The following is a 12,158-nucleotide window of genomic DNA, read 5'->3' on the forward strand; positions in this document are numbered from 1 at the left end:
ACACATCCCTGCAAGAAAACAGTTATGTAGGTGTTGCTTTATTTGTTCCGTCATTTTGGCATTACTATAACCAGGAAATATTTTCTCAATCAAACTGATCAACAACACTGCAGAGCAGCCTGGACACAACCACAAAAACAGACTCAAGCTGGCCTCAGCAACTCAGCCCAGTGACTGTTTCAGAGTTAGATTGAGCAAAGAAACAAATAAATGAGCACCTCATTTAGCTTGATGAAACTTAGTCAGGTTAGAGCATCACCTGGGTTAGAGGCTAGGGTAAAACACAACCAGGTAGGTAAATATCAAACCTCTTTGGGTTAGCTGGTGCCACACACACTAGCATTCCTTGTACATGACCCTGCCAACAAAGACACTGCTGGCAGTGTTGCTCACCGCCTGCCACGCTGGGTCATAGTGTCTGCCCTATACCTCCGCGCAGCATAACGAGACATAATGCAGTTTCCTCATCCTCCTCACATGACCTGTGAAGAATCGTTTATAGTTGGTAAGGAGGAGCTCCTTAAACACGTCTGCTGAAAACATCATATTGTTTATGTTTCTCTTTTCCCTCCTGAATGAATGATGAAGTTTGGCATAACAAAGGCACCTGAAAATGTACTGAATTTAGCTGTCAGTTATAGCCCATTCATTAGATTTATTAATCAACATAATAAAGGAATTTATTGTGACCACAACTAACAGCAATTCAACAGTAAAAATAACACACAACTGTAGCCAAATAAAAAGATCTCTTCAGTAACAGTGTTGAGGGGAGAAGAAAACAGAAAAAGAGTAAAGAAAAAAAACAGCCAGGCCACAATTTTGTTCAGAAAGGGAAGTAGAAAAGCTACATTTAACCATCACTCATTTCCTTCCCAGCTCCAGGTTTTCATATTTAATACTGCTATTTTTCATGTGGTCCTTTGGTAATTCATCTCATGTCTGAACAAACCCAGACACACCATCTTCCAACGGGGACCTGCACAATGGTACTCTCCCACACAGGAGCCAGAGGGCGCAGTGAAAGCAATGAGGCACTGTCCTTCTAAAGAGAAGTAACATACCTTAAACACTGATTTGCTAAGGAAGCAAAGTTCCGGTTTTAGGTATGACATTCACTCACCCTCTCTGGTTCTCAGATCTTCACCTCTTACAAGGCTACAGAGTTGCCTTTTATAGGCACCTATTACCTAAACACTCCAACTGCTATTATTAAGCCAGTTTCAGTCTGGCTACTATGAACTCATTTCCAACAATTACGCCAAGGAAAAAAGCACATAGCTTCCTGGTTTTGATTAAGGCATATTTCCTCCTCCATTCCTCATGTACTTCCTGGATTTCTTTACCTGTGCATCCCTTTTTCTTCTGCACCAAAGATTTAGATTTTTCTTCCCCAGAAAAATCTCTTTTTTATTTTTTTCTGAGACACCATATTCTGCGATTTCACACAAGGACTGCAACTAGTCTGGGATCAAAGGTAGTCAGGTCTGCATACTGCAAGCCAACTTAGTTATGTCTGATCCTGAAATATTTTACCTAGTGACAACAAAATTTAAGATATTTTGTTTGGCTTTATAAAACATTACATATACCTCTCAAATAAAAATCAGGTTAAGGTAATTAAAAATGGAAGGAATATTTTGGGGGGGGGGGTATGTGATTCACCAATGTGGCTGATGCTTTTGCTTAAGCCATTACTTTGCATTTCCTTACAGGCAAAATTCAACAGAGCTGATGGCTTTGCCATCATGGGAAACCCTTACCTTGGTGTTACTCGTGTGAGTTCATCGGAAGGGTGCAGAATGCGGCAGGTGGTGAAGGTGAAGGTGGAGTTGGTTTGTGACATGCACTTCCCAGGATGAGGTACTAAATTAAAAAAAAGCAAATTCTTTGCATTTTACACAGAAAAGGGGAAAACCAAACTTCTGTGTGCCAACAGACAGATGCAAAAAAGTGATGAGGGAGCCCAGATAGGACCAATGCAAGAAAAGTGAAATACACAAACACTGCAGTGTTCTAATAGACGCTTGTTCTCCAAAACAAACAATTAGGACTCCAAGGCCAGTACTAAAACTGTCTCCTGAGACTTCCCCATGACCAGTAACACTGCAGATAAGTCTTGCCCAAATCAAATTTAGGCAAGGCAGTGTTTGAAACTAGCAGCTTTCATCAGTGGGAAATTACAAGCAGTATTTTCTAGTACTGGCTCAGGAGCATGAAGAATTTCTCTATGTTTGTGCATTTCAGCTTTTAGATTGATCCACAAAAAGGTATCCTCATTACTTCTCAGTAATGGATCCAACTTGCTGCTGCTACAGAAATATAGATTATTGGGGCAGGGAGGGAATGGACACAGTACTGTTTATCCGTTTCTGACTGTTCACATCCACAGTGAGGAAAGTGGTAGTTCTTTTGGATCCACTACTCTACATCTGCGACATTTCTCTTGTGCATGTGTTTAGGTTCTTTAACAATGTATGTTTTCAGCTGCATAATATAGCAGGTTTTGAATATTTGTAAACAGTAGAGTAAATCATTTTGCCCACAAACAAAGCAGTAAAGATGCCATTCTGACAGTGCATCAATAATTTGGCAAAGAAGCAATACAATTCAATCTAAAAAAAAAAAAAAATCAAGTACGTAGACCAACTTCTTTCTTCTTAGTAGAGCTACTCCCGTGGATATACTAACCTGCTGTATAATGCAGCTGTAGCCATTGCAAAATAACTACAAAATTTAAGAGCCATGCATCTGAAAAGCTGGTTGAAAACCACCCAGAGTTAACTATTACAAAGATATCATGATTGCATAGGTTCTCTTACTTAGTAACAAAACTTAGCAGTGGTCAAAAGACATGCACAATAAAAACCGTGTGCAGTTCTCTCCCTCAGTCCTACCCAACCACCCGAGCCATTCCCTGATTGAGCCACATTTTAATACCACAGTACACAACGATTCAACACATTGCAGTGGACAGACAGACAGACCAAACTAGACCAGACACCATTCTGAACTTCCAGAGATGCTTGGCAGAAGCAAGGCAAGTCTTAATTGTGGCTGTGTTCCCTTTTTCATACATACAGTATCACAGCTCCAAATCAGTGTGCGCCGTTAGGTAGTAATTTAAGAACATATATAAGCGGTGTGTGAAGGCTAGAGCATGGGGAGTGTGAACAGTGGAAGCAGAAGTGGCTAAGCAAACAATGTGAGGTAACTTCTACTTAGCGCTGGAATGTACTGCTGTACATTAAAGAAAGATATGTCTAAAAACCCACTGGAGTGTCATGTTAACACACTCAGATGTTAGCACAGCATAACATAACAACAAGCTCTACTTCACCTCCAGAGATGGTAATTAGGGTGCTTCAGGATTCCAGTTGCTTTAGAGATTAGTGTGAGCACTATAAAAGCTATTACAAGGGAGCACAGCCTAGCAATCATGATTTTCTCCACATTGTAGAGAGTTAAAAGAAAATCTGGAGAAAGAGCTCAAATAACTGGATACGAAAAAAATTGGTTATTTAGAGAAAACAGAGGACTTCAACATAAATCAAATAGGAACAAAGTAATTATCCCTGGATGATGAATAGAGAACAGAATAAAGCAATGCCAGTTTAAGACTGCAAGCTCAACCCAAAGCACACAGCTATAATACAGTAAGTGCATTTCCCCCATTTGTAATATCCATTGGGCATCCGCTCAGATCGGAAACAGGCACATTGAAGATATACAGCTGCATCAGCAAAAGCACGACTCATTGCAATTAATGAGTCAGAGATAGGAGAAGGCTGCTAAAAGTAGAGAAATCACCGATTCTAATAAGAGGAAATAAATTGAAATTATGTTAAGAATAAAGAAAAAAATTCCAAGGATGCGTTCCACCCTTAAATACCACTAAGAAAGTCCTGTACCAGCTTCATCCTCCATCAGTCAACAATGGGGTGTATCATATTGCTGTAGCATTTCCCATCCTTTGGACACAATACAAAGAGTGAGAACCTGTTGCTGTAAATGAACAAAGTTTATAAAATAGAAACAAAATGATTCATTTCTAATCTAGTAATCTTACATAAGAATTGTCATATCCTGAGTTGGTATAAATTTGTGAGGAAATAACATATGTTTACGATAAAAGAGACTACCTTCACATGTACATACACCAAGGTATTATTTGAAATATAAACATCCGTTCCATGTGACAATGGCTGAAATTAAATGTTTTATTTATATCCTCTTTTTCAAGATGATCAACAATGAGGCTTCATATCTGTATGAAAAAGAACGTGTACATAATGCAGTGTTTAACAAAATTTACAGAAGATTCATGTAATTTTATCCATCAGGAAGCCATAAATTAAACTGTATGTGTATTTTCCCCCTAAATTAAAATTCAAGCTAAACCTTAGATTGCTGCTGGATTGCATTTAATGGTTGGTAATTAATGATTCTTTACCTTACTAAGTTCTCTCAAATAATTCGTAGGCATTTTGGGGAAAAAAAAAGCAAAACATCATAGCTGAAAGTAACTGTCCTGCAAGCACAAACACTTGTAAAAATAGCTTTTAAAATAGTAGGCACATACTAGTCAAACTGACTGCAGACTGTTCCGTCTTCTGGCAAAATAGAGCCTTCCCTACTCAAAACACAAAGCTGATTTTATACAGCTCAGAGCTTTTTCAGATCCAGCTTCAATACTCAGCTCGTCGCCACTGTGCTAAGTGCAAACAGCACACAGATGTGTTTAGGACGCGATCTTCTGCTCACGGAACCCTTGAAAGACTATTTAATCTGGATTTTCAAGAGGGTCATGCAGAGAAAGATACAAAGTCACAGCAGGTGAACTACTGGCCTGCCCTATCCACAAAAATATGTCACAACAAATTGAGTTTGAGGAAGATTTAAGAAGCAGGTATACTAAAACCCCATTAACTTTCATACCATTGGTTCCAAACTAAAATTTGCTGCTATGCTAGATGAATAGTGAGGACGCAGAAAGCTCACATGGAACTTTAAAAAAGAAAAAAATCAGAAGTCTTCAGAATATGGCTATGATCCACACTGGCACAAAGGTAAAGTTTTAGCCCAACTCTGAAGGAAGCCACTCTGCTCATCATTTCTTTGGCATGTTTTAACAAAAGGAGGAAACCTGGTTCCCTGCTCTTCTAGCAGAGTGCACAGTGGAATTTGGACATCTCTTTACCACAGGCTGGCGTGAAAAGGACGGAATGACAGGTCCTCAGAGCAACAGATGGATATTTTGTTTTAAAGCATCAAAATTTTATTTTACTGCTGAATAAGAAAAAAAAAAAAAAAGCTGTGCCTTCTTTAGAAGAGGGACCATTAAGAGGCACTTTTTTCCTCCAGGGTCATCACTGGGGATACAAACTACAGACTTCACTCTTCCCAGTCTATGCCACCAACTCCATTCTCTGGTAAAGTGAAATTCCTGAAAACTATGCCACAAAAGCCCAACAGAACCCACAGGACAAAACAGCAGTTGCACATACATTCTAAATTCTGAGTTCATCCCCTCCAGATGACTGAAGGTGAAAGCAGGGGTTACCTGCTGACAGAGCAGGGAGAATATAGGGTATGCTGGAGCTGACGTCCCAGTTAACTACTAAAACAAAATGGAAATGGGTGGCAAACAACAATCGTAAAATGTGAGCGTGGTTCTCTCCTAAAGGCATTTAGGTGCTTTCAGATGCTCTTCAGAAAATACTGCAGCAATGTCCTTCAAATAATACTGGTTTCAGGCATAACCGGGAATGCTTAAAACCTCCAAGAATCCATACATTTGTGCCAGGAGTGTTGCTCCTATTACGCTCTTAAACAACTGACAAAATTATTTTCTGAGCATTTGCATTTCCAAACTTTCCATTTATTTTGCTTTTGGAAGCAGCAAGAGATGGAAAGCTGAACCATGGCAGGTATTCTTTGGACAGTATTTTCTTAGCTTTCTTCTGGCTGAGGTCTCCTCATTTGTATATATGTATGTAACCACCGAGCACAGATATAAAAAGACTTCAATGTACTTAATGGGGCTTCAACATGATTTTATGCAGGCTGGGATCCAAAACTAGAATTCTAGCATTTTAACAGCACAGATAGCAAATGCTGGCACATTTGTCTTGAAGAAATAATTACTGCGAAATATTCATGCCATGTGAAAATAAAATATATTTTTAAATGCATCAATACCTTAGAACTAAGAAGAGTTACAAAATTTATTGCTTTTCTATGCAGTGGTAACCTCTTAGAAGCACGTAAAATAATCCTGCTAAAAACAATTCAAACATAAGACATTCATTATGTGTTTTCATGATTTTAGGCATCTATTTGGAAGGATCCCCACGTCACTGTTAAGGTTTAAACATGAAGTACAAGAAGGCTGATCCCATAATGCTGCACACGTCTGTTCGAAGCAATCAGTGGAAAAAAATACACGTAAGTACTCTAAGGCCAGTTTGTGCAGGCAAAACTAGCACCCAATTAAGCACATGCTGATTCAAGTGTAGCCCTTCCGACTGCAAAATGAGAACATTCACAATGTTATTAAGTGCTTTGAATGGCATGGAGCTTTTTGTTTCCGAGGAACTTGAAAGGCAATAAATTAAAAAAACAAACCAAACCAAAACAACAACCCTTCTCCCAAACCAGACTCGGTACAGTTTCATAACATACTACAGTTTCTTCCAATGAATAGAAAGTATAATATGGTTACTAAAAACTTACGCTTCAAGAATTGCTTGTCCTAGATGGTATTAACAATGCTATATCCTATAATAACTACCATTCCAATTATGTTAAGAGTCAACTCAGCTGACATACAAATTTCAGACTATTTTAGGGTATTAGGCTATAACTGTGACTGTGGAATATACAAGCCTCCCTAAAATTACTGAGCTCACACACAGTATGCAACTCTGACACAGCACTTGCAGGTAATAAGTTACATGTGGGTTAATTTCCTCTGAAATATTCAGTACTATAATTGGGCAAAATCTGCATTTAAAGTGAGGAAGTTATTTTACATATCAGTAGATACAACAGCTCTCAACATAGGGACATGAAAATTCAAGGATCATTATCTTTTTCTTACTTAGTTAGAATGACTTCTGACTCTATCCCTTACTCAACAAGAAACAACTTATACTCTGTTCTGAATACATTTATTTTGGCTACAAGACATTTTTGGCACTACCGGCAATGTTTGTTCTCCTGAGACTGGATGTTAAAATGACTTCTCTTAAGGCTCATCTTGAGCAGAATTCTACATGCCCACAAAAAGGCAGTAAAAACAGGACCTCATCGTAGTCCGCCAGATAACATCTCCAGTGAAAAAACAGCAGTATACAACCACCAAAGCACACATATCAAATGAAGCAGACATCTACCCAAAAGACTAAGATGACTTATACCTGCTGGGAATGGACCTTGTAGGCACTTTATTTCTGAAGAATTTTTGTTCTCAGGTTAGAAGACCTGTAGCTCTAGATTGGCACACTCTATGGCCTGCCAGCAGTAACTGGTGGGAGAGGCTTTCTGGCTTTTATGAACCTCTTAAACTAGATTTTTCCACAATGGAGCTTTCCTGGATTACAAGCAAAAGCACTTTCACTAAAGGCTGTATCCAAGGTATTTCTCTCTTCTTGTTTTACTTCTACATTCTCTAGCAAAAGCTTATTCTGTACGTTGCTGCCTTAAGTCATACAAGCAATGAGGTCATAACCTTGCACTTGTGACAAACAGCACACTAAGGAACCACTTACGTCCATACACACCCCTACCTGCATTGCATTTCTTACAGAGAAACGTAGGAGAGGCAGAAAGAATGCTGAGGAAGTTTTTTCAAGAGGAACAACAGCTGCACAATATTTAAATACAAAATAAATTAATTAGGTAAGATACACCTCTGGTCCCAAAAGGTCTTCTTCAGGAGGTAAAGGGCGGATGCCAAGAAACACTGCCACATTAGTAAGTGCCTACTCCAACAAACACCCACAATTATCTTCTCCTTGTACACCACCTGACAAATTGCTTCAAGACAAAGTAGAAATAGCAGTATCTTTACTTCATTTGAGTAACAGCACTAATAATCATACGGTGGCTCATGGATACTCCTGGATCCTAAGCAGCTGGGCAATTTGAAGAAGGAATAAGGAACAGGAAATAAAAATTTCCGTGCATTTGTACATTCTACAAATCAAAGTTATTCATTTTGACCAGTTTTTCTATTTCTGTAATGTATTAAAGCGACTCAGCAAACAACAGAAGATTAAATAAGATTCCTAGTGCAATTTCATCGAATTTTTATCTACTTTGCCAAGTTATATGGTAGGGAATATGCTTAAAAATAAGCCTGAGATAACTAGAGTCCTTCCATGCAAAATCCGCTCTAACCAAGGAATAACCTGAAAATAGTGTCCTGCATTCAAATTATAATAGAGGAAGAAAATGGAGGAAAATATCAGTCTCTCTTGCCAGCCTGTAAACATAGTGCAGACCTACATTTATTTTTCTACTCCAGGCAAAGAAATCTTCCAAATCATTACCCACAGATGTTTTACTAATCTGCTCTTAAAAAAAGAACTAAACTATATTTATATTTTTGTCTCATATCACCTGTGACAACAAGGTTTCGAAATTTTTGACATGCCCCCATGCTGAATATTCTTACAATTAAAAAATTCTTCACCTAAATAGCTTTCTTTGCACAACTATTTTATGCTGAGTATATGAAGAACTGCTTGTTCTTCCTCTCTGCAGCAACACATTTTAAAATTAATCATATTTTTACTTGAATCTTTTATTCTCTAGACTCTAAAAATTGCCAGTTATTTCTTTGATTATTTCAGTCCTTGTCTCCTAGATCTCCAACTTTTCTTGCTGTAGTTATTTAGACTCCTCAAAATAATAAATCTGCAGATAATATCCCAAACTGTGCAAAACACCCATGGAGGCATTACTTATTTCCATATTAATATAAAAATAATATAGTCATTATTCATGGGCAATAGATCTCATAGGATAAAGACAATTTTTGCCACTGGAAAGAGATTTGAATGTTCAAGATTTGGAATAGGCTGCCCAGGGAAACGGTCGAGTCACCATCCCTGGAGGTATTTAAAAGACCTGAAGGTATGGTGCTTAAGGACATGGTGTAGTGGTGAACTTGGCAGTGTTACGTGTACACTTAGACTCGATCTTAAAGGTCTTTTCCAACCTAAATAATTCTGTGATTCTAAGTTTAATCTTGATACAACCGACTGCAGAAAGTAGCTTATATCCAACAGCTGAAAGCGCTGCACTGCCATTTCAGTGAGAGCTGAGGATACTCTGCACCTCACAAAAATAATAGAAGTATTATTGTCTAGCCCTGAGACAATCTAATCTTCCAAAGACTAGTCAAATAATAAATGATGATTTACTCCAGGAAAAGGAAGGGGAAGGAAGTGCCCTCATTTAAAGTAGCTATGTGAAAGCAAGAAATCTGAAGAAAAAAGAGTTCTGGTAGTTTTCTGATCCTGGACTAAATTTAATTCTTTATCAGTAGCAAATCTTTAATGAAGACTAACACTCCTATACAGCTTACTAAAACAAACAAACAAAGATCTCCCCTCCTCCAACCAACAACAACAAAAAGAAACCACACAAACACAAACCACATTATTCGTAGACTAGGAACCTGCATAATGGGTGCAATAACAGACTGCAAATGTCAGTTCAGAGCACATAATAACTTATGCAGTACTGTGTCACTTTAAAATGTTTAAGTCTTAATACGCTATAAATAGGAAGGACAGAATTTAATAGTGCAGTGGAGAGGGAATGAGGGAAATGTCATTATCTGCATAAAACCATCCTCTTAATTCTTTATCTCGAAGAGAATTTAAAAACAGGTAACTGTATCCGAGGTAACTGAATTAAGCTTGCAGAATTTCTTTGCTTAATTTTCAAGGCACTTCTATTTGTTTCAGCAAAGGCAACTTAAAATGCATCTTTTGTCATCATTTCATCTTTGTTTTTTCCCCAGAGTACAAAGTCTAAAGTATAGCATCATCTCTTACGAACAGTCAGAAAATATCTGCACTATACGCATACAAAATATATATGGTCTATACATTTTATACATTGAAGTGTGTGCACTCAATACACGCCTCATACGTGCCACACAAAGCTTTGTGAATGAACCACTTCCTTTTAGCAGCCTTCTCTTATCAAAATAGAGTAAATTATTGACCACAGATGCTGTTACTGGGAAGGAAAAAAAAAAAAGTAAAATTAAAAGACTGTTAAAGAAAGGATTTCTGAGCCAATGTTAGAATGGTTATGTTCTAACTACCGCACGCGTTAACGTGCAGATGCTACACACAAAGCAATACTATGGATGCTGTTCTGGAGAGATGTGAGAATGGCCCAGTAATCAAAATCCTGTAAAGATGTCAGTTTTACTGGACTTAATGAGTTTCCCTCACCAGACCCCTCATCATCGTCAGTCGCGGACTCCTGCATCTCCTCTGTGAAAGCCTGAGATTGGCGGGGGTTATTCTTGTTGTCTGAAACAGTCACTTGTGCTTGTGACCTCTCACCTGAGGTCTCTGTGTGCTGAACTGGCGTCGAGGTAGTTAGGCCCTTGTAAGAAATGTCACCTGTCTCATCTTCCTCAAAGTCATTAAGGCAGTACACTTCATCCAGGTCCAGGTCCAGTGTCCTGAAGCCCTTAGTGACAACCCCAGGCCTCGGGTCCAGGATCCCACCCAGGTGGGGCTGAGCCAGCTGCTGCCAGTGGTGCAAAGTGGCAGAACCTTGAAAGGGAACACAAAGACAACCAAACCAAATCAGTAATCAATTCAGGACCTAAAAGGCAGAATATCCCACTTTGTTTACCCAGGTGATCCACAGGTTTGGGAGCCTCAAACCTTTAATACTTCTGGGTTTAATATTTCTAGGAAAACATGCTAAAAAGGCAAAACTGCTCCATCTACTCTTCAGCATTTTTTAGATCAATATGAAATAAACTGATCACGTCAGGATTTGGGCAGACAAAGTCTGGTGCAAAGATGTGGCACACTTGTGCACAAGCACATCCCCCGTCTCCGCATAAATATTCTTATTTCCCTAAATTCACAGGATTAAGCAGGAGTAGAAAGAATTCATAGTTAACAGTTGATCTGAGCACCATCACAGAAAGCTCTAAGAGGAACATATACCACGTATTCCCACATTAAGCTCACACTAAGAAAGGTACTGAAAACATGCCAGAACTTACTACTGGTAGCTAAGAGGTAGACAATAGCTACACAGATTGCACAGCAATTTCAGCTTTCTACCCTATGTTAGAAAGTCACAGGAACCAACTCCAGGCACATGTAAGTAGATAATACCTCTGAGCTATATAAGTCTAAATACTTGGCCCCTGAGCCACAGGAACTCAACTACTACATAACTAAATGCTACTGTACCTGTAGCTTCATCCTTGGCAGAAAGTGTTTTGAGTGAACAAAGAGGTACATTTACAGAGAAAAGCATTCAATGTTCAGACAATGGGTCAGAAACAGCAATGTATCAGGTGAAATTGATATATACACGGAGATGGACCCACTTAGATCAGGGAGGTTCATTTGATTCCTCAGGTAGTGATTAAATACTGCTCACAAGGGCCTAAATTCTCCTGTGTGTCCACCAGTTATACCTGTGCTGCAACCAACATGTGACTTTAAATGATTAATTCCAAGTCCTATGACACAAATAAAACATTATTTTCATCTCTGCTAGCCCAAATCAGAGCAGTTTCTGTTGTCTTGTTCCTGTCCCCTCCCCCAAAGCAGGATAGTGACAAGCTGGCATACAAACATCTCACCAGGATTCAAAAAGCTAAGAATGTTCAACACATTGCGTTGTACACTGTATTAGGCAAAGGGTGGTTCTCATACCCATTATTTCATACTTGAGAAAAATCCTATGGAATGAGAACTGTCCTTTCACAATAAGGAAATTGTACTAGAGAAGCTTACTGAAAATAGGAAATGAATAGGGAAAACGTTCTGTTGAATGACTGGGATCTGTGAGAAGAATTTTAACAAAGTCTATCTCACTTTTTAAAATGTGTAATTTTTAACCCAGAATAATTGGATCTGCAATATTAGTTTGGATCA

The 12,158-nt window shown here is 38.6% G+C and overlaps 1 protein-coding gene across 1 annotated transcript in view; it reads right to left on the bottom strand.

Annotated features, from left to right (window-relative positions):
- The window catches only part of TRAK1 (trafficking kinesin protein 1), a 133,989-nt gene that overhangs the window by 5,642 nt on the left and 116,189 nt on the right, over positions 1–12,158 (bottom strand). Inside the window, 2 exon segments of the mRNA XM_054057495.1 lie at positions 1,764–1,866; positions 10,479–10,808. Coding sequence (XP_053913470.1) covers positions 1,764–1,866; positions 10,479–10,808 — 433 coding nt within the window.

Source organism: Cuculus canorus, chromosome 2 (assembly GCF_017976375.1).
Source record: "Cuculus canorus isolate bCucCan1 chromosome 2, bCucCan1.pri, whole genome shotgun sequence".
Taxonomy (NCBI): Eukaryota; Metazoa; Chordata; class Aves; order Cuculiformes; family Cuculidae; genus Cuculus; species Cuculus canorus.